Source organism: Solea senegalensis, linkage group LG4 (assembly GCF_019176455.1).
Source record: "Solea senegalensis isolate Sse05_10M linkage group LG4, IFAPA_SoseM_1, whole genome shotgun sequence".
NCBI lineage: Eukaryota > Metazoa > Chordata > Actinopteri > Pleuronectiformes > Soleidae > Solea > Solea senegalensis.
In genome coordinates this window covers 21840511-21864614 of record NC_058024.1, presented here as the reverse complement: position 1 = coordinate 21864614, position 24104 = coordinate 21840511, and the positions used below count along the sequence as shown (strand labels likewise).

At 39.7% G+C, this 24104-nt stretch overlaps 1 protein-coding gene and 1 long non-coding RNA gene across 4 annotated transcripts in view; one reads left to right on the top strand and one right to left on the bottom strand.

The window, feature by feature from the left end:
• Nucleotides 1-482: 482 nt before the first annotated feature.
• vgll4b (vestigial-like family member 4b) overlaps nucleotides 483-24104 on the top strand; it is a 36556-nt gene continuing 12934 nt past the window's right edge. Inside the window, exons 1-3 of one of the 2 annotated variants that reach the window (XM_044024229.1) lie at nucleotides 483-681; nucleotides 2590-2663; nucleotides 22731-22959. In XM_044024229.1, the coding sequence (XP_043880164.1) occupies nucleotides 2600-2663; nucleotides 22731-22959 (293 nt within the window). In that variant the 5' untranslated portion in view covers nucleotides 483-681; nucleotides 2590-2599. Of the gene's footprint in view, nucleotides 682-2589; nucleotides 2664-16696; nucleotides 17075-22730; nucleotides 22960-24104 lie in introns of those variants that run through there. The other variant, XM_044024228.1, reaches the window with a different exon arrangement.
• LOC122768318 lies at nucleotides 11626-22737 on the bottom strand. 2 transcript variants are annotated; one of them, XR_006360291.1, is made up of 3 exons: nucleotides 21369-22737; nucleotides 20858-20945; nucleotides 11626-11980 (listed from the first exon to the last, which is right to left on the bottom strand). It is a non-coding gene; the product is annotated as an uncharacterized LOC122768318 (long non-coding RNA). The 2 variants fall into 2 exon arrangements; XR_006360290.1 differs by lacking the exon at nucleotides 11626-11980 and adding an exon at nucleotides 18814-19945.

Sequence of the window (24104 nt, the reverse complement as noted above, 5' to 3'; positions counted from 1 at the left end):
AAGTGGAATTATGAAAATATCACGATTTACTTGCAGATGACATAAAAATTAGTAATATTTAAAAAAATATATAAAATAATCATTTTATTAAATTAGTCATTGTTTATTTGGCAAATCACAAACGGAATTCACCTTTATACATGACTTAATACTCATAATTTTACAATTTTGTTTGAAAGATTAGATTTTTTTTTTCTTAGTAGTAATGCATATCCAGATTAGCTATTATTTGATAAAATAGCTTCATCACCTGTAGTGTGTGAGTGGGTGGTAAACACCTTCCCTGGAAGTGACGCAATGGCTTTAGTCTGATAATATATGCTGATGATGTCACTGCTCCACTCCTCCACCAATCAGCGCGCTCCACTTTCACCACCTGCTAGGAACTGAATTCCATCATTCCAGGCATTCCTGCCCTCCTTCCTCCTCCTCCTCTTCTTCCCTCCCCCCCTCCCTCCCTCCTCCTCCTTCTCCTCCTCCTCGTTTACAACCAAGTTAGTCCCGACAGCTCTGATACTATTGTCTTCCGTCTCACCACACTGTGAGACAGCCGCGGGGTTTGTTTTGTTTTTGTTTGTACGTCTGTGGGATATTTACAGACTTCTTTTTTTTTTGAATTATTGATCTCTTGTGTGGATAATATCAGACTGGAAGAGACTAAAGTGGCGCATGAAGGAGGAGGTATGTGCTTTAAATAGGAAGTTGTGTTTCTCTGACACGCTGCGGTGTGTGCGTGAGTTAAGACATGATGCGGGAGCGCGCTCCTCGCCTGAGTCACGGCTTGTTTTTAATCGTCTTGTTCGAACAAGGAGACGTGTTTGTGGGTATGAGAGGTGGAAGTTTCACTCGCGGTGGAATGAAACACGGGCTCTGGCGGGTTCCCAAAACTTTGTCATGTCAAAGAGAACCTCTTTAAGTACATGCTTCTCGACAATAAAGCTTCTTGGATCGGAGTGATAAGGAAACTCTGAGTCAGGCTGATATAAATACTATCCGCGGCTGCTGGGAATAAACATGGACGCACTTGCTACTACAGTAGCAGTATAATCCAATCGGTTTCACTTTGGTCAGCCAAAGTTTGGCGCATTTCCTTTACGCACTGCAGCACCAGCGTTGTCACACAGTGTGTGTGTGTGTGTGTGTGTGTGTGTGCGCGCGCGGACCTGATCACTTTTACTCTTCAGCGTGAACCTGCACAACTAGTTTCACATGGAGTTTTTTTTTTTGACTCGGTACATTCTCATTTTTTTTTCCCAGACATGAGAGTTAGGCATCTCAGGAATGTGGAAAAGAGGGAAGAGAAGCTGGCTTTTTTCATTCTTAAATGCCTTTCATGGCACAGTGAGGCTGAGGGCTCAACATTACAGTGCAAAAATGTAAAAAATGCTTAAACAAAGTTCAGAAAAGGGCCTTCAGTGGAGAAAGCATACATAAACGTATTAATCCTGTTGCCTTAATCTGGTTAATAAGAGAAAAACGTTGTCAGCATTTTCCTATGACCCTAAGGTCATGCTCAGAAAAAACAAAACAATAACAAAATGAGACAGTATGTACACGTTAGTGTCTTAAACAGATTATAATTTAGAGCTGAAACACTTAATTGATTATTAATCCATTCCTAAATGAATCGTCAACTATTTGATCATCGATTCATCAGTTTGAAGCGTTTTTCATTATTAAAACAAGATTTCTGATTGTTTCTGCTTCTCAAATGTGAATATTTCTGGTTTCTTTTCATTAAGACACAATAATTTTGGTCAAATAAATTTGAGAATGTGATGGTTTCCAGGTTTGACAAACATTAATCGACATTTTCCAACATTTTCTGACCTTTTATCGACCAAACTATTACTGTCAATATCGACAGATTAACCGAATATGAAAAATAATCGTTAGTTGCAGCTCTATTATCAATCAATCAATCATGTTTGTTTATATAACATGATACAATACCTGCAAGGTACTCAAAGTGCTTCACATAAAAAAGAAAGATTGAAAAAACACACTCAATAGGTTAGCAGGTGTAAAAGACACAATAAAACAGTTATTAAACCAATAAACCAATAAAATAGGAATCAATATAATTAGAAAATGTACAATTAAGAACAGAGGGGGAAGTGTCACTGTGCTGCTGAATTTTAAAAGCCATTCTGCATCAATATGTTTTGAGTTTAAGAAGTTTTAAAAACTTCCAACAAAATCAGGGGATCACCTGTTCCAGAGGTTGGGAGCAGCAACGTCAAACCACCGTTTATGTATCGTTAAAAATCTCTTCTAAATAAGGTGGAGTGAGGCTGTTAATGGCTTTAAAAGCAAAGAGTAATTCTAAAATGAACCGGCAGCCACTGAAGTTCGTATAAAACTTTTATTTTACTATGCTCTGTAAAAGTTAAAGAGGGAATATGAATGGAATACTCAATCAGCAACTCGTGTAAACTTGTGTAAATATAATACCAGCCTTAGCCCTCATCAGAAAGTTCATTACTTTAGTTGCAAGTTGAAACCTTTCTGTCTATTAATTCCACTTCAGCTTCTGCATATACTGCTATACAGTGATTGCTTACAACACTCCTGCCCTCTGCCCCACAGGCATCGAAGCATGGAGACACCGCTGGATGTTCTGTCAAGAGCAGCATCATTTGTTCATGCCAATGAAGAAGAGAGTAAGTTTTCTCACAGTGCTGTGTGGTTCACTCTTCTATGGGTACAAACCCATAGAAGAGTGTGTTGTTTTTTTGTGTGTGTGTCTGTGCTATTATTGTGGAGACAAAAATAATTAGCGCTGCGTTACATATTGATGAAGTGCAACATTATGCTCGGCTATAAGCCCCCAGTCCTGTTTTCTGACACCAGACAATAGGTGTCTTTGTGCTGTGCAAACGTGCAGATAGACAGGCAAATAAGCGCTCAACTGCCACCAACGCTGTCTTTTTAACCAGCTGCTTGCTTGTATTAACCTGCTTTCATTGGAATCAGGGTGGGGTGATTCTCCTTGTGCACGTGATTTTTGCTCACATTCTCCAACCTTCTCTCTGTCTTTTACTCCTTCCTTCCTTTTCCTGTTCGTATCTGAGGCGTTCTGGAGTTGCTGGAGGACAAAAAAAAAAAAAAAATCCTCCCAAGATTAGGGAAAAATCTTTAATCCTTCTCAGCAGGCCCCGCTGCAAGCAGCAGGCCTCAGATCCTACTGAAACCTACAAGGACAGTTTCACAATTCCTGTGCTCAGTTTCGGGACTGGGAGTTCAGTTGTGTTTTTTAGCATTTTCTGCGTCAACTTTACATATCGTACGTCAGGTATTTAAACGCTCGCACAACGTTTAACCCGGTATAACAGGATTTCTCTGTCCCTGGTCCTGGGAATCCACTGCTTTGCATGTTTTAGACGTTTCCCTGCTCCAGCACACCTGATTCAAATGCATTTGAATTTTTACTTCTAAACTTGTAAACCATTAGACACAGATTTATTAACGAGCTGTACCGTCGTCCATGTCACCGGCTTGTTCCACTAGTGCCTCAGCTTAAATGAGCTGAATATGTCCATTCTTGTACTTGTCAGTGAAAATGGTGGGGCATGGGAGCTCTCCCACTCCTCCTCTTCTCCCCTGCTCCCCCGTGGTGTTTTTGTTTTATTTGTCCCCTTGCTGGTGTCACTTTTTGTTGTGGGTCATGCATGGTCTCTTTGTCTAAAAGACAATTCGCTCGACCCGTTTCCACAATAGCACAGAAGAAGGACGGTCCAGCCAGCGAGTATTCTCGCCCTCGGAGCTAGTCAAACCAACCAGCCAGTCTGCCAAAGTAACTACAGGCCAACAGCAGGCAGCTGAACCAGTAAACTCTGCCTGCTTGTTTGTCTTTTGGACGAGCCTCTGTAATGCCTGTGCAGCACTTGACACCAGAGCACTTGCCACAGAACAGGGAGAGGCTCAAGCCTGTCTTCACAACAGCCTCTTGAACTCAGAGGGACAGAGCGAGGCTTGTCGGGGCCAGTGCTGCAGCACACAGTGTTCAGAGCTTGAGAAATGTTCAAGGTTGTTTTTTTGCTCTGCAGATAATGATGGCAATATCTGTAGTTCTAGTACTAGAAATATAAACACACGCTACCGTGAGTGGCATTAAATGACGGCACGTTAATGGTGCATCGCTCCAAGGTCTTTAAAATGGAAAATGTACTGCAGTCCTGGAATGGAATAGTTGGCGTTAGACTAGATGACTGAAAGCTGTTATTATAATCCTGTTGATTTGGTTCTCTCTGAGTACTTCTAAAGACACAAGACATGCAAAATTGGAGACTCTAAATTTAACATCTTTTTGAGAAGAGGAATACTGGAGATATAATATGAGCCAAATGTGTAATTAAAGTACCGATCAATATATCTATCCAGCCATCTTCTACTGCTCTATCCTTCACATGAGGGTCGCGCCCTGGACAGTTCGCCAGTCCATTGCAGGGCCACATAGAGACAAACAACCATTCACTCTCGCACCTATGGTCAATTAAGAGTGTCCAATTTACCTAATCCACATATTGCATGTTTTTGGACTGTGGGAGGAAAACCCACACACACGCAAACATGCAAACTCCATGCAGAAAGGCCCGTGTTCCGACTGGGACCTCTACTCTTTTGTTGTCGTTCCTGTCGCACACAAAAGGACGTAAAGAGTGCTAACCACTATACCAACTGTGCGGCAGATACATATTATATATAATATAAATGAAATGTTTAATTTATAAATTAAATGTATGTTTTCTTTTCTGTACGATCACAGACCTGGAAGATAAAGACCCTGCGTTTTACTCAAAAGTCTTGCCTCCTGCATTTAAAAGTGAACGGGGACAAATGTATAATATTACGTGCCATCGCCGACTCCATAGCAATTTCGGTAACTACTTGGAAGATCTTGCGGTGTTCCCCACCCTTCCTGGAAGCACACCTGTATTTGCGTTTAACCTTTAACAATCTTTCTTTGCTCTGCACACTCAGCTGCAAGGACAAATCCACATATTTTGGTTCGTACGGTCGTCGCAGCAGCCAGTCATTCTAAAAGGAGGGTCGGTGGTTTAGGTCCTTTTGTGTTTGACAGGAACTACAACAAAAGAGGCAACAAGTGCCAAGAGAAGGTGGTTGACTTGAGATCTGCGCCGTGCCCTCTGCTCCATTTCTGTACACTGAAATACTGCTTGTTTGTTTGGAGAGGAACGCACACAATCACAGACGCACACAGACTCCCCCGCTGATTGTTATGGTTTCCATGGTTTGTTCAAACACGGACATTTGTTTCATAGCTCTTAGTGAGGGGTTTGCGCCAAAGGAAGAACTCTGTAAAAATGTGGGAGAGTAGGAAAATATCAGAGGATTAAAAAACACAGTATAAACAAGAGGAGAATATAGCTTATAAGTAGTGAGTAAGTAAGATTAAATACCAATATACAGTTTATAAACAATGAAGACATTTATGTATCTATATAGGGGATGTTTTAAACGTGGTAATAAAGTAGAAGACTACACACAAAACATGCTGTCCTACAGTTATTTATTTAGCTCCGTAAACACACAAACTAAAACAGAGAAGAGCGTGTTAGTGTTTCTACAACTGCAGGAGGTTTGCACGCCAGGCAGGGAGAGACTGAGGCGGACCAAACATCAGCGCTTTATGCTTATTCTAAAGCTTTCATAACGTAAGATGCAGAACAGTATCAGTATTAGAACCTCAGAGAAAGTACTTCTTATGATATGAGGAGAATCTGTCGGATAATTTGGATAATACCCATCATACACATCAGACACACACAGAAGACTTCACTGATTAAGTCGTCAGAGCTGCAGTGAGAGAATAGAAAATGAAATCTTCAACGCAGTCAGGAATCCTGACGCAAATCAATGTATAGCTTCTTATCTTGTCTTATCTTTAAAGTCTTTGGTCCCTGTCAGGATCCAATGGGAGTAATGACCTCTGATACTTACACAGTTCATTTTCTCAAGATCTAGAATTCAGATAGTTAAAAAAAAAATCCTGCAACTAACGACTATTTTGATAGTCAATTAGGCATTGATTATTGACCTGATTCATCAACTCATCAGATAATAAATAACACTGTTATTCAATGGCTCTATTGAGTTCCTAAATTATTACTAATAAATTTGTTTTAGGCACGTGTTCTGTAACAAAAGATGTGAAGCGAGTTCATATCTTCCCTGCACTTAATAGTGAATGGAGAGAAAGGCATAATATTACCCCCTCCATAGCAATTTTGGTAACTTACTTGGAAGATCTCCCCGGAAGCACACCTGTATTTGAGTTTATCCTTTAACAATCTTGCTTGCACTGCAGACTGCAGCTGCAAGGACAAATCCAAATATTATGGTTTGTGTGGATGTTACAGTCATTCTTAAAGAGGGGCCAGTGGTTTAGGTCCTTTTGTGTTTGACAGGAACTACAGTGCAACACAAACAAGCAGCACCTGCAAGTATTTGTACTACTACGTATACCGTAGGTGGCAAAGTGACAAACAAATTGGTGGACGTCTGTTTTCGCGGTCTCAGCATAAGAAGCCATAATGCGATGATGTAGCCGACTACTGCAACTAATATTTTCTCTACATCACTAACTAATAATTGCATCCCTCTATCCTTCAACTGGTAAAATATATAGTTAAAAAGATCTTGATATAAACAGTATATGAAAAGTAAATAAAATAAAATAATATACTAATGCACGCACAAATGAATAATGACACTGACAGACCTTGAAATACACAACTCAACGTCATATATATACCATAAAACATTTTAGTTTACATGTTAATGCGTAAAACACTGTGTAATACCCTTTAGCAGAACCCAGACTAGTCAGAGCCTGTGTCAGATCAGCACTGAAAGTGAAATGTAAGACCTTGTATCATTGCGCTTTGACGTAATCTGTCTGGAGGCGAACATAATTCTAGGTGGGAGGTAATTTGACCGAAAACTAATGCCCCCGCTGGGTTGGGTGGACAGGCTCGCTGGGCGTGTGCGTATATAGAACCTTCTTCAACAGTGAATGGATTTGCCCTTAGGTCCGTCCAGGTTCCCGACGCTCGATTCATCCTCCCTTGCGTGGCTTGTTATTTTAAACTTCAACACATAATCTGGACTTTACATGTCTTTGTCTCTTTGCTTTGTTACAACAGAATGAGTGCATTGATAAAGTGTTGGCATTCTTTTCTACAGGATCGTGAACAGCAGTCTGAAACTCTCTTTTACACGGTCAGCTGTTATGTTCAGGCTATGGGGTTGTGACACTTTTGTGGCAAGTGGAGCATGAATACTCATATATGTTGTTTCATTTAGCCTACAGCTGTTCAATAGTGTTAAAGGGGTGGTTTGAATCACTGCTTCTGGCCAAGAAATGGTCCATAACCACCTTTAAAATCACAATTTATGCACAGTATTTTGTATGAATTTTCTGTGTAATTAGTGAGTTTAAAGACACTGATGGGTGGACGCTCATGGATTGAGACTGTCTGTATATACAGTACAGTATATATACAGAGGCTGTGCAATATAGAATGCCCTATATCCTTTTTTCAGCACAACCTAGGTAATCTGACGAAAGGTTTTTATTTTTATGTGTTGGGACAACAGTATAGCAGTTTTTTTCTTTACGTTGATAAATGGGATACCATGGCCATGATGTCATTAACTATGTGATGAGTTATCTCTGCATATCAGTGTGTATGGGAGTGGTGGTCAAAACATCTGCAGGTGCAGGAGATAAATCTCGTCTATGAGCAAAGGTTTTATCAGAGCAATGCTCACTATATGCAATAATACTCATCCCACTTGAACATTGACTTCACTGGTCGTGTTATCTCTCACACTCATTTCACCTCTCTGTCTCTCACTGCTGTACAGTATGTGTCATTCTGTATGAATCTTGCCGTTATCATTGACCTCCCTTAAGCACTAACTAATCATAATCAGGCACTGACAAACGTGTCAATAGCCTGTAATAAAAACACATTTGCAAATGTGTTTCTGTATTTAAAAAAAAAACACTGGATGATTTGAGAGTAGTAAATCATGAGGCAGGCATATCTATCTATATATAGATATATACAGTATATATATATACAAACCTCATTTACAAAAAAGTAGATACACTTTAGAAAAATGCAAGTAAATCCTAAACTGTTGGCTCTATTTGTTAAACAGATAGTGATGCCTGTAACACACTGAAAGAAAATTGGGACTGATCCTGTTTGCATTTAAACACACCTTTTATTCATTCAGGAAATGGAGATACTCATACCCTATACAGACTCTGTGTATAGGGAGGCATGCTGTTGCAACTTGTGCAGAATGAGAACACAGTGTTTGTTGTTTTCCGGCTGTTAAGACGTTTAAAACCACAATTCATTGGTTTCTTCAACATTAAAATTGTGGCTTGTCACATCCACTGATGTCAGATGTCAGAATTTGTCACTATACTGTTTGTTGGTCATCGCTAATGCTGAAGAAGAGCAGGGTTTGAAATTTGGGAATTCATTCATGATGTGCTTGACGAAAGTGGGTCATGTGAAAGCCTCCCACTCTTACCAGTCTGTCTTCTATTGTCTCAGCCTCCCACTTCATCACTCCATGCCCCTATACACTTCCCTCTGTGGTCTCACTCACTTGTGCTTTGACCGCGGCACAGTCACGCATGCACACAGCTTCTTACGTCACCAACACCGCTTTGTTAGCATTGTGGTTCACCGGGCAGCCGTTAAGACTTGGGGGTCAGGAGGTCACCATGGTCACAAGGCTAGATGTCAAGTGTCAGTGGGTCACTGGGCCATGTCACATGGTTATAGACAAGTAAAACTTGTTTTCCTATCCAGGCAACATTTATGTGTTGCAGTTGTGCTTAAGATTACACACTTTTTTTCTTTAAGTTTTTGCTTGTGGACAAACACTTCTTTCATGTCTAAATTAAAGATTATGTGGTATTTTACTTCAGCTGCTGTTTATTTCTGATCTGTTTTGACAGAAACTAATAATGGGGGGGTTTCTCTGTTAAATCTGGTTTGGCAAATGTAACTTCAAGACATTACAACTGCAAAACCCTCATGATTTGCAGATGGATTTGTCACCAGCTACTTCTTAAGTGAAAAGGGAAACTATAATATTACAGAAAACCCTACATCCCCAGTGTTTGTAGATCAAATGTCACATACAAGAACAAAACACATAAATCACATCTAAACAGTATTGTCAGTATTTTTGGACAAATCAGTGTTTTTGCTCATTTTTTAACCACTGACTGGAAAAATGAAGTAATGAAGTATTTGACATTTCACTCTCAGTAAATGCCACACTCTGCTGTTCCAGCGAGGGAACTCTCTCAGAGCTGTGCTGACCACACATACTTTACATTCCTCCCTTTTTGATAGCACTTACCATAGTTACACAGAATGAAAGGGGGGGGTAAAGGGATCGCATGACAAAAAACATTAGTGTTTGTAATGCAAAGTAACTATGATGGCAGAGTAGTGTCGGTGAAAGAAGTCAGTTAAAGATTAAGCGCGAGACGTGCATATAGCATGCAAACAAACTCACCTTTCTTGGATCAGTATGTATTGTAATCTGCAGCTTTGTTGTCCAGCGATAATGTTGTGTTGACGACGTGATCACACTTGAGGCTGTATAATCCAGGCACAGATGGAGTGGCACAGAGCCTGCATGTTGGAGCAGCCCTAGCCAATAAATAATAAGCCCTTGGGCTCAGTTTGCCATCAGTTCATTGTAAGCACGACAAAAAAAAAGTTGTCATACAAGCTCCCGCTGGTTACTGGACACGGCGATCCTTTTACACGACTGGAAATAAGACGTGGTATTGATATATTTGTCAATTAACCTGATTCATTTGGCCACATGGGTTCTTAACAGATTTGCATCCCATCGCCAGATTGGATTGGTTTTGATCAGTCGCTTAACTTTATAACTGTATAACTACGGTTTTTCAATATCTATTCTTGCCATTCAATTCTGCCACACAGTCACTTTCCTTATGATTGTGCCTTATGTTTAGTTTGTGAGCAAAGTGGCTGGATATTGGTGGTGATCAGTGGAGTTGGAGAAGAGCTGGACACAAGAGACTCAGGATGAGCTTTAGTAACTTAATAAGACAACAATTTAGGGCAGCATAAGAAACAAAAACAATCTCAAGATAAAGAGCACAATTTATATGAGGTCAAATTTAAAAGAAGAATCCACTTTATATAGAGAGCACATTTAAAAACAACACAGTGGCCCAAAGTGCTGTACATTAACATTACAATGATATGTAAAATTGATACAATATGTGAAAAACACAATGGAAAACAACGGAATGATCACAACAAGAGAGGGAGGACAACTTGGCAGAGTCGAGGTCACACCTGTGTCAGATGTCTTTGCTGTAAGAGAACACTCAAACGCGCTGTCGCTGGCCGATCTTGTTTCTGTCACTGCAGATAATATAAAGTTAATTATAAGATGACGGCTGGTAATTACATGCAGGTGATCCAGCGGTTCACTATTAGGCAGCAATACAATGGAATAAAACAGTCAGCCAATTACACTCGACACTCAGACACATAACTAAGCTGGTGTTTGCCACTCAAAGCCACTGTAAACTGATCGTTGATAGTCGCAACATCCTGTGCAAAAGTCTGAGGGCGCCACCAGCTTTGTCGGTCAAATTCTGGGATCATTGGCATTTGCATTGGAGTGATGTAACTGAAAGTCAGTCTTTTATTACATATTAGCAGCATGTCAATGAGTTTAACTCACACGGCATGTTTTTGTAGAGCTTAAGCATGTCAGGTATTACCAGTAGCATCAATTAGGGCTTCACTCCAGGCTTAAGAGAGCCATGTTTGTGTACTGTTGTTCAAGTGTAAGAGTAGTTCACACTAAATACTTGACACCTGTGGAAGCAGTTTTTGTGTGTGTGTGAGAAAAATGTGTTATTTTGAAACTGCATACATGTTTTTCCCATATTTTCTTCTACTTAATCATTGAGGTCACATACAGTGTCGATCTCTCACATCTCAGCCCATAGCCCATAGACAGTATTTGTGTTAGTATTAATAGTAATAAGTATCTGTTTTGTGCCATCATTCCATTTCCATTGAAATTAATCCTTGCAAAAGTGTATATATGTATGTATATATGTATATGTATATATATATGTATATACATATAGTGCTATAATCAAAATTGCAATTTGAAAAGGCTGCAATTAAATCAAAATTGTTTTATAGCAATTCAACAATAGAACAATGCCATACATATTATATTCTCATCCTTGCAATCGAGTACAGTAGTTGCTATTTTGATGGCATTTGATGGTATGTAGCAATGCTCAATTATTTACCAATTATCAATAAACCACATTACAGAGAACATCTTTTTAAAGATTTACCGAAGGACCTGGCTGACGGCAGTCGGTCTGAGTGTGGTTCACTGCAGCTGGGATGATCTACAGGACCAATCAGCTTTCAGGATATACACACACACACACACACACACTCATACCCAAACATGGAGAGAGACAAACAAGGAAAACGGAACGTATGTGTAACAAATCGGAGCTGAAGCTTGGTGGGGTGTAAACGTTTTCTGTGCATTATGTCACTGTGTAAACACGTTGATATTTCAACAGAGGGTGCCATTAAGTATTCAAAAACTTGACTTTTGATCTGACTATGGAGCTTTTCTCCCACCCTGGTTTGTGAAGAGCACAATATGACTTAATTTTACGGGGAAAGATTCTTTCAACAATACATAAAGATAATTCAAATTGTCAAATAAGAAAGCAGGAAATGGTTGGTTTTTTTTCCCACACTTTTGTTTAGCCAGTGTTTGTGTCACAACACTGGAGCGTGTTAATAAAGCATTAGGATGAATCACCACCTAGCCTGCACGTTGTTGTTGTTGTTATCCAGACACACCCACTCCCCGGAGAAGCCCAGACCTGTTCAGAGAGAGAGAGAGACAGAGAGAGAGAGACAGACATATGACACTACAGGAGATGAAGTAAGTCTGGCAGCACCTTGTCCTTATAGATTATGCAAATAAATAAAACAGGACAGGATGTGTGAACAGTGGTGAGAGGGAAGCAAGAAAAGGCGGGCTCCACTATGTGAAAGATCGCTGTGGTGCGGTGGGTGTGAATAATAATAGTAATAATAATGATAATAAACTTTATGTAAAAACTCTGTTTTAACTTTGAAATGAAAAAAAAGATGCAAATAAAACAGTACAATACAATAGGAAAATGCTTGATTCAAGAGGTTAAACCCCTGTTTTAACTTTAAAATAAACTATAAATGCAAATAAAACACAACACAGGGTGGAATAAAAAAGGGCTACTTGAGGTTTAAGTCTTCAAGTGAGCTGGCTTCCCTGATATCTAAGGGTAGTGTGTTCCAAAGTGAATGTCGATCATGAGAGCAAAAGTAAAAATAATCACTGGGCATTATTTTAAGTGTATTCTTAAAGGATGGAGGTTTTACCAAACAAACTTGTGTCAATAAACACGGCTCATGTTATGGAATTTAGTTGAATGACTGCTTTTACACAAAGGTTTGCCTTTCATCGCTGTGGTTTTACCAACACAGTCGTTGCCGCCGCCCTGGCTTTTTCCTCACTAATGGTCATCGTCAGCTGTCACGAGGGAGCACTTCACCTTGACACTTAATCCCCGAGCTGCGCTGAACAAAACAAACCTGGGGAGAAAAGGCCTTTTCCACAGTGGGCTAAGTTATGTGTTAGAACTTGTCCCTTGTGGAAGAAAGAGGTGGAATCATACTAATTTGTTGTATAACCATTAATCTTCTTAGAATACTTATTCAGTTTTTCCAGCCTGCCAGGCCAGGACAAAGATGCTGTGTCACAGAGCATGTTTGCCTTTTATAATTAAATTCAGCTTTTTACAACGACCTGAGAAGAGAAATGTGAGTGTGAATTTATGTCTGATGTACAAGTCATAACATACTACATGAGCATTTTAAAGGGCTAGTTTTATTTGATCTATTAGTGTATATAGGCAAGTTTAATAGAGATAAAAGGTTGCCATCATTCAGAGTCCATTCATTTGTGTTCTACATTCGGTGGCCACTTTATTAGGTACACAGGACACCTAATATAGTGGTAGAAGTGGCACCCAGTGTGGTCTCCTGTTGCTGTAACTCATCTGCTTGGACGTTTGAGATATTACACATTATTATTAGAGTTAGTCTTCTCTTTACATTGGTTATAACAAGTGGTAATTGAGACACAGTTGCCATTCTCCTCTGACCTCTAACATAAGCATTGTCACACAGAGAACTATATGTTTCTCCTTTTTGAACCGTTCTTTTCTATGTAAGCGATGGTTGTGTGTATAAATCCCAGTAGATAAAAAGAAAAAAACCACGCCATGTTCAAAGTCATTATCATTATCATAAATCACCTCTCTAACCCGTTCTGATGCTCAGTTTGAACTTCAGTAGGTAATCTTGACCATGTCTCTATGCCAACAACATTGAGTAGCTGCCATGTGATTGGTCGATGAGACCATTGAACAGGTGTGAATTGTTGTGCACAGAGTAGTGAGACACACTAAGTCCATTTTAGGCAGTTTGAGGAACCAAAGCTCTCAGTGTTCGACGGTCTGAGGAGCCATTTAAGTTGTTAAATTGCTGCAGAAGCTTCAGGGAGTTGCATCAAGTTAGGTTGGTTCATATTACATGATAAGATACATGCAAAGTAATAAAGAGTTAATTATCAGAGTCTAAGTCAAACTGACTCAGCAGTCTGACTGGCATCCCCACTCTTATAACTCTCTAACCACCACAGATGAAGTCATAGTCACTTCAGTGATAACAAGCAATAAGAAGAGAAACGAGAACCACGTGCCAACAAATGAGTTTCTGTGCTGCGAGCCAGGTACATGCTGATTGGAGTTTTAAACAAAACCTAGTGCCAGGAAACAAAACAGCCTTATTTCTAATGACATGTTTTCATTATTTGTTTTCCTTACTATCAGTGTTTGTTGTTTAGTATTTAGGTTTTGTATTGTGTATTTTTACACTGCTGCACTGGCCAAGACTTTACCCATGGACTCAATTAAATTAAGTTAAAGGTTAAATCAAACATTTTGTCTGGATAATATCGGTCTAACTTGCACTGATAGATGTATTGTAATGTTATGCTACTAGACCGTCATTTTGCCAGATGACGGTCTAGTATAGAGATGTCAAACTGGTGGCTCACGGGCCACATGCGGCCCGCCACTTAACATCATGTTACAGCCCTTTAAACACAGTGTTTAAGGTGAAAGAATAATCATTGACAGAATATCATACAGGAAAATATATATTTACTAGAAATATTTTTATAATAGTAACAATGAGACATTTGTTTATAATTGTAACATAATTAAATGAATAGTTTATATATGTTTATATAATGTATAGGTGTACTTTGTAATATGTACCTATTGTAAACTAATATTTTTAAGTTTTTAAGGGGCCTTAAGTCATCTATAGTTAAGTTAGCCAGAGAGTTAAGGCCATAAGGGGGCAGTAGTCCTCAAAAATGTAAATAAATACATATAATAATACATTATAAGCTGATCAATGTCAATTTGTCTTTGTTTTTTTATGTTTTCAGACACATGAGTGTTGTAATATGAAGCACTGGCTGTAGTCTATGTGTGGACTCTTGCATGTGAAAGTGAAAACAATGGCTTTCCAGTGAGAAAAGAACCATGTTCCATAGTTCTGAGCCATGGTGAGAAGGGGAGGTCAGGAGGTTAGAGGAGAGTTTGGGGGGAGGCATTTAGACTGGTGTGTTTTTTCTAGCAGGTCGGTGTAAATGATTTATTTTGAACATGCATATGCTGCTTGTTTTGGGGCTGCGTATGAATGATTTAGGGAGGGCTGAGAGACGGGGTGAAATCCTCTGTGTCTTAATCCGGTTTGAGGTGGTGCTGGAAGTTATGAGATAGTCTACAATAGCTTTGACCTGCATGGAGTCCAGGATATTGTATTGTGTATTTTTTTGTCTCTGTGGGCGAGGAAATTTAATTTTGACTCCAAAAGTGGGTCATACCACTTAAAGGTCTACAGCTCACAGGTATTTAGTATTTTTGTCTGAGCCTTTCATCAGATCGCTCATTTCCGGGGCTGTGTGTTTTTGTGGGTTAAGTCTCCCAGGAAAACACACACACACGACAAATGTGCGTTTGTGTGTAAGCTCACACTTTGAAGCGCAGCCACACCCTGCTCATTATATCCTCAGTCAAATGCCCAGAGGAAGCTGCTCACTCCTCTTTCCACACAAACCATGTAATGTGATGACAGTCATATTCTGTTCATCCATAATGACCATACTCTTTTTTTCCCCCTCCTTTCATCCCACTTGCCTGCTGCTTTTTCCACATCCTCCCTTTTTTGTGGTCTAATCCTGGGTGTAGGCCTGCCCAGGCACCAGCAGGGGGCGGAAGAGACCCACTCTAAAAGGGATAACTTTTTCTAACCATTAAAATCAACAAAGTAATGCATGTTATAACAAGGCAAACCAAATTATAAGCATTTTCTTATACCATATTAGAATGGATATTCCATTATAGGCCATCATGGCTGCATTAACTATTATTTTTATTATTAATAATTTAGTCTTTATAAAGAAAATGTTTCTTAAAAAACATTGCATTTACAAATTTACCCACTTCTTTTCTCTGTTTCTGTCTCTCAAGTCTTTCAAGTTTTAAAGCCTATTTGCCATCACTATTAATATTCCTGCAGTGATGTAAAGGTACAGCCATGATTTCCTTTTTCAATATTGATCAATAATCGCATAATAACTTTTCAGCATCTCTCCATCTAGCACTTCATATTCTGTGAATATGAAGTTAATGCATAAATGTAGATATTCTGTGCTGGACTAGCCTCCCACTTTATCCCTTTATATCAAAACTGACAAATGCATGTGTTGAAGCAGCACTGTCTTATAATAATCACAATGTGCTTGGCAGGATTGACAAAGTGACAAATAGCAAAACTTGTCCTCACAGCAGTTGATGCTCAAGGAAAAGCTTCACTGCTGATTTTATAATTAAACATAAAACAGAGAAATATATAGAAGATTTAATATAACAATTAAAATAATAAGAATCAACTGCAGGAGAGATACATACTCATATTCGACAGAGATGTTATTATCTGCCTCCTGCCCAGGACAACAGATGCAGTTAGTCTAATAATAATAATTAGATATAAGCTATGTATTATTGCAATTGTAATTAGTTTTTATTTGCACACACACACTAAGTAGTAATCGTGAATTTGGCCAGTAGTGAACACACACACACAACCCGCACTTATCTGCACTTAGGAACCGGTCTTGCTCAGGGGCACCCCAGCTCTTTGAGCTTCCCCAGGGTCTGAACCAGCAACTCTCCAGTTACAAGCCCCAAATCTGTAATACAAGGAGTTGTGACACTTTTAAAACTGTACTATTATCCCTCATGTTGGGCACCACTCTCACCCTCCTTCTTCCTCCTCCTCCTCTTCTTCTGTATGTGTGTGTGCGTAAAAACATCCCTGATATTTGAGGCGCTCCAGAGATTTGCCGCGCATGCGCAGTGCCGCGCCGCGAGCAGCACCAGCTGCAGCGTAGAGCAGTGGTGCAGTCATACCGAGCATAGCCTGCGTGTCAGTGCAGTCGACTTACAGCTGGCTGTGAGGAGAACTGACGCTACCCGTTCTTTTTTTCCGCTCTCCAACACGCAATACCTTTACCCGTGTTATCAGAAACTGTCCAAACCACATAAGAACAATCGGGAGTATTCAGGCGTGACACTCTCCGCGTTGTTTTTGTTTGCTTTTGTAGAAAACTAAACTTGGAGGCTGGGCCTTTAGCTTTCTGAGCGTCGCTTGAGCGGAGAAGAAGAAGAAGAAGAGAAAAAGAAGCTGGTCTTTGTGTGTAAAAAGTCGATAAATGCTACTAACGAAAATGGACCTGTTGAACTACCAGTACCTGGACAAAATGAACAACAACATCGGCATCCTCTGCTACGAAGGTAAACAGTCCGCTGCTTCGTTTGTGGGCGTTTTTTAAATTTAACGCTTGTTTTTTCAAAAAAAAAAAGTTGTTGGTGGTCGCTGCTACCGAGTGGACGTTAGCTTATAGACAGGTTTTCCACTCTTGCTTCCAACTAACCAGAAAATATGTCCTTTTAACATCAACATCATATCAGTTTATTGAACATTTCCTCGAGTGAAACTGTTTATGACTTTTACGCGGTTTGAGCGCTGTTAACGTTCTATAATATGCCTGTTAGCAACGTTAGCCTACATGTCAACTTCTAGCCATTTGTTTTGTAGTCCACAAGAGTGGGAAGTGTGTTTATTAAACCTCTGTTCATGTTCTGCATTGTTTATGACCGCTTTGAGACTAAAGGCTGGAATAACAGTCGCATGTGAGCGATGTGAAAAGGGCATGGCTTTCTCCTGCGGGTGACTCACTTAACTTTCAGTTAGTCTGATTATTCGTATGAAGTCTGAAATGTCTGCCATGTAGTTGAGTCATATTCTGTCAGAAACCAGGCCTGTTAAAGGAAGTAACATCTATCTGGAGCTGTTGACTTTGTAAAACAAACAGACTTTTACAGTAGTAGAGTTAATGTCACTGTAAAATAAATCACTCACTGAGCTCACCTCACACACCACATGTGCCAAGAACATAAATGTTTAAAATGCATAGTGTCCCAGTTTATTAAAAATGTTAAAAAGTATTTGATATAATGTAACAGTATTAGATGCTGAGCTGAGTACATTTAGTATACATATATGTGTATATATATATATATATACACACACACACACATATATATATATATACATATATATATATGTATATATACATATAAAAGTAATATTTATTGTACTTTGGGTTAAATTCCTAAACGCAGTCAGTGATTTTCTGATGACTTCTTGTTGTTCTGAACACAGGAGGATGAGTTCTTTGCAAGTCTATGACTTTTCGACCAGTTTGACTCCCCAATCGTCTGCTTTTCTCTTCAGGGCTCACATATTATCATACCGTCCTTCAGGGAGATTAATCTCATTTCCTTCTGCCATTGCACTGCTCTGCAGCTCAACTAGGACATGACAGAAACATGTTGGGATTGTTATAGTGTGGGATTGATGATTAATCACTTACTGTGACACTTGCTTTTAGGTATTTCAGTCTCAGAGTTATTATTATTATTGTTGTTGTTCGCTTATCTCCATTTGAAGTGGACTCAATAGAAGAGCTGCAGCAAGGCTCTTCTCCCTTTCCTTCATTGCTTTAATGAACTTGTAGCACTCCTGTTGCAACTGAATTTGTCAATCCTTGCAAGGAAGTTTTGGTCAAATCTCTAAGCCTCATTTATAATGAGTGGATGAAAGCAAAACAGATGTGCATATCTCAACTGACTTCTACTGAAACTATTAGCAGCAGAAGCACATAATGTTTTTTTTTCTCCCCTGTTGATGAGCATGTGATTAAAGCCTCTGTCATTGGTGATTTATTTTTGTCCGTCTCTAATGCTTTCTGGGGGGTGCTGTGTTGCTGCCATTCCTGTTTGGCAAACAGCAGGTAAGATTGTTGCTTTTAGGCATGCTCTCTCAAAGTTTTGCTCTGGGAACACATGCCATTCTCATGAAATTTCAATGACAGCTTTCTTTGAGCTCACTCTTGTGTGCAGTGATAGTAGCAGATAAGACTGGCCTGGGATTTAAGCCAAATTTGGGGGTGTCTGTGTCTCTGCAAAGCTTCACCTTTCTCAGGTTTCATCCTGTCTCTCATTGAAGATAATTACAGAAGAAGTGAAGGGGTAGTGGTATGGTGGTGGGTGCTCTTTAGTGTTTTTTTTTTAACACTTGAAATATCTTCTGGGTTGGAAGTTAAATGTAAAAAAAAAATTCCAATAGGCTGCATAAGAAAAATACTCACCATGAGTGTGACACAAATGAATTCAGATGGATCTTATTTAAGAGTCTATAGTGTTTGTCCTGCAAGTTAGACTCAAAAGACTAAGAAACCATGATATTTACTAGCACCACCCCATATCTTGCATTGAACTGGAAGATAACACTGCTTTCACTCAAACATGTGGGACTGAATGAGTGTCTCTAGATTCATCTCAGTAGGATTAGCACCTCTATATTTCTTTTCAGGATTTTGTGTGTGTGTGTGTGTGTGTGTGTGTGTGTGTGTGTGTGTGTGTTGTTTTTTGCTGACTGAGCTACAATTTGACTCCATATGCCTCATGATAAGAAAACAGAGATTATAATAACAGGGACAAGGGCCAATCAGTAAAGGGTGTTGAAGAAAAAAAAGGCCTTCATGTTCAAACACGCTGAGCTCAGAAGGGGCAGGGGGAGCTGTGTGATATTGTGGTTGTGCTGACTTGGTGTTTTATGCACGAGCAGCAAAACTCATCCTGACAAACATAATCAGATATACCGTCCCAAAGGCTGTATTTCTGCTCTAAAGTGCTCACACGCCTGTCATCATCAGTGTTTATTAGCAAGTGTAGATGTCCCATGCTGCCAGTAGTCTCACATATGTGCCTGGGCAGTGGACACCTGTATCATGTGTGTTGATATGTTGCATTTCTAAAATCCTACTTTTTAAATATACTGTATATCATGAGACACATCACAGTCTGAGGCCTTCAGATATATTTCAATTAGAGGGATTGCGCCACTATGACGTCTTCAGTGCACTTCCTTTGTGTTCCCTACATTATAACTCTGTCAAAATGACAAACAGAAATTATAACGTAATTGTAAGCATCATATTAATTGTGATTATTGCATTTTAACTTGACAATTTGGTTGTTAGAAACATTAATCTTGACCATCTATTCTTTCTTCTTCTTGCCTTCATCTTTATAGTCCTCCTATATAAGAGAAAAGAAAAATCAAATGTAACATGGCCTTCCTGTGTTGCACTTTGTAGTAGGTGGATGTATCACAATGTGACGATGGTGTAGGTTCAAATTGGTTTTTGAATAAATAAAAAATAGTATATTAGCGCATATCTAACTCCCCTAGCAGCAGCGACACGTTTGGGGATCATAATATCATGCATATGATCAAATGATTACATAGAATAAACACTTATTTTAATAAACTGATGAATACAAAGTGTAAATTGCCTACAAGGTCAGCATTGCAGGCAAATCCTAACCTTAAACTACTCTGTTCTGCAATACTACACTGTCTGGCTGCTCTCAACTTTCTTTTTCAATAATGTTAAACTGTGATTTTAATATTGGAAATTGTTTTTTTTTCCCCACCCCCTTTCTCCTTGTAAAGCCTCCACCAGTAATAGGCCTGGCAGTGAAGGAATGCATCGTAAAATGCTGACTGTCCCTTTTTTGCTGATAAGCAGGGAAAAATGGAACAAGATTGAGAACCTTCTCAAAACCATGCACTTTTGTCAGGCCCTCTCTTTTGTCTGTCTGTTGTGCTTACCTTTCCTTTCCTTTGTCTCTCAGAAAGATTCAAACAATCTAACACCCAGAGATATCAAATCTCATTTAATAACACAGACATTATTTTTTTGAGAGAGCTTTTTTTTTCCTTACATGTCCTCATGGGCGTTACAAGCCCAAAACCTCTATAAACCTAACAACAAGGATAAAGGCTTACCAGAGGGCCATGTTCATGTTACTCAGCCAAAATAAACTCTGCCAAAAATAATAATTTTGCTGCTTTGCTAAGACAGGACATACTCTCATCTTTTTCCAGTATCTGAAGGGGTAGAATGAAAGAAAAAGAGGGGGAAATGGAATCATAGATAGGCTTACCTCCATTTGTAATCCAATCTCATCCTGACTCCAAGCTGTTTGAAGTTCTTTCAAGACAAATAGGCTTTGATCATGTGAACCTAATAAACTGAGAGAGCAGAGAAGGGGAAGGAGAGGCGAGTTTTACTTTTGTGATACGACACTACATGTACTTCTACTGAGTGACTGCTTGTTTCACAAGTGGAAATTGGGAGAAAATGTCAGTACTGCAGGTATCTTTGTGTACTGAATACATGTGAACAATAAATAGTGTATGCCAATCTCTCCTGATTTTTAGGAAAATGTTCCTTTCTATCTTTGTCTTTATGTCGCTGCATCTTGTGTCTGCTGCTCAGCATGTAAACCGGACGTCAATATGTTCGTGAATTGATGAATTTTAGACAGGTGTATCTACCTGGCTGGCAACAAAGTGTAATCAGCAGTCACACATGGTCAAATGTCTTGTGTAGCTGGCAGGTGAAAAAAAAAATGCTCACACATTCAACCCTTGTTCAGTGTGTCACTCCCATACCTCTGATAAGCAGTTATGTGTCCCAGATCCTGATTGGACAGTGTGGTGTCACCTTCTCTCTTCTTTTATTGCCACCCCTCTGTCCTGCTGAAAACAATGATGTCACCCCTGTTGCCATGGCACACAGTGGGGCAAGCAGGAACATGCTAGAGGGACAGGCAAGACAAGAACCACCAGCCATGCCCAAACTAAAGGCACATAGGGGTGTTTGGGTGAATGGAGCAGCACACATTTTATGACATTACCAAGCTTGTCTGTGCGCATGTTTATGCACTACTGCCCTCTGAATGACTTAATGATCTAATTATTTTCGGATCACCTCAAACTAGTGTGTTGCCCGATTTTATGACATCATTGTTAACCCTGCAATACAGAGCTGGACATACATACACACACGTAACTTCCTCTGCTTTTGAGCCAGCTCAGATGCATTTTGTAGTAAATAGGTGGTACCAACTGTGTGTTTTTTGGTTTGTTTTTTACATCTAATGAAAAAAACCACTTTAAATATACATCTGCAGTATGAACAAAAACAAGTGAAGCACAGACGATTATTTGCTTTTTAGTATTTTGCTGTAAGTAATGCATTTCAGAACCCTAGCAGAAAAATCACATTTAAACTAATAACAATAATTAGGTCTCTACTGTGCTGCTACTCAGCACTGATGTATATTCTGTTTGACTTTGCCATTAATATTAGCTACTATTGTTGTTATGGGCATGCTTTTAGTTATAATATGAGTATTGTTAGAGAAAGCTGGACTTGTGTGCTTTAGTCGAGGCTTTGTGTTTTGTTTGGGGAAAATTTCAGACAGATACATGAGGCCGAAGCAGTGGAAAGTCCCAGTGCTGAGATGGAGCCAGTGGTAGTTTTCCTGATTCTTTTTTTCTTGTACTCCCACTCTCTGACAACTCTGTAGGTCCTCTGTACCAGAGGGAGACAGACACTGTGAGAAATAGTTCACAACACACACACACACATGCAGAACCCATCCACAACCATTGCTTCCAAAACATCCATAACCAGATATTTCTGCTCATGGCAGAGGTTTGTGCCTCTCTCAGCAAACTGTATGTCAACAAAAATGAAGTTTGACCTGGAACACAGCCTGTACAGTAAAACACTGTCATAAAGTAGTTTGTGGTCTCACTGTTTAAAGATGCAATAAAACAGTCACCTTCTATTTGAAAACGCTGTAATTTTGACTAATTACTGTAATTTTCACATATGGCTGTGGACCCTTTTTTAAGTGTCAGCACGTGAGGCAACAGAAACTGTCACTTCAGTTTTAGCTGTGTTTTAAAATTTAACAAAAAGTTAACTCCCCTTTGTCTTATTCCTGTGTTTTCTTCCAACCTCAGGCGAGGCAGCTTTGAGAGGGGACCCCAGACTGCAGTCCTTGTCCTTATCCTCGTCCACATCCTCCTCCTCCTCGTCATTGTCCTCCTCTTCTTCTTCAATCTCCAGCCACAGGACAGGTCCTCCGCCCATCAGCCCGACCAAGAGAAAACTGAATGGGGACCAGGGGGACAGCGACATGGATGACAATGAGCATGTGGCAAAGATGAGCCGACTGTTTGCTGCTCAGCTGTGAGTATTTATTGAAAACCATTATTGAGCCCTCAAAATACATTTGTTTTCGAGATATTCATTTCCTGACAAAAATGTGGATTCAATTTCCTATTGCTTCTCTTTTCTGACTCTCTTTTTCATGCAAAAATTAACCTGTGATGAAGCCTTTCTACTTCCTAGAAGCCACTTATACACACAGAATAGTCACTGTATTTAAAAGAAGTCATTTTCTTTTTACTTGTGGATGCCCGTGTTTCTCTTGGCCATGTGTTTGCGGGAACCTTGCTTGGTATAAGCTCTGCACAGACAGGCCTTCTCAGAAGTCCCAGTTTGGACTCCAGGGTGCTATGCCAGGTTTAGCTGGCTCCACAGTGTTCTCCTTATAGCCACAGACCTCTGGAAGCTTGGAAACAGGGACTGCACAACAGAAAAATGACTCACATCGTCAACGTTCCCACATTCCCACTTCCAGAGATTCCAGAGATTCTAGAGCGCTTACTGGTGGTGAAGGACTGCTGGGCCTGGGGTGGTCATGTCAGAGATTTCTCTATCCATCTGTTTATCTCTCCTTGTGCCTGTCACTCTCTCTCTTGTCCAGTTTTACTGAGTCAGGGATGGCAGCCACTGCTCTTTAATGCAAACTGGCTTTTTAAACGTCTGCTTTTCTTTGTCATTTCATTTCATTACAATTATAGTGTGTGGTGACTGTATGTTTCCTTGCCTGTGTGACAAGCCAGGAATATACTTCTCTTAAATCAAATTGTTCTCGTGGAGCAAGGGGAAGGGTCTTTGTTCCTTCATCTTGTGACTCTGGGCACACATAACAAAGGGTTAGATTGTGCTTTTGTGACATTAGTGCAGAGTCATCTTGTTTTCTGGTATGAATATATCAGTAGTGGGAAAATTAACATTGGACTCGGCAGTCAAACCGAGCAGTAAGCCCATCTTCCCACTTGTTGCATTAGTCTGTTGTGTTGGTCATTTTTCAATCCCTGTGAGACATTTTTTCCACACACCATGCGGTTAACTTCTGCATGCACTGATAAGCAAATGCTCCTACTCATGTGTCACAAGTTGGATTCTGTTTAGTAAGTTGGTGTACCACAGCACAATAGGACTTATTGTCATATCAGCTTTCAGCTTGGTGTTGCAGTTTTTAGGTC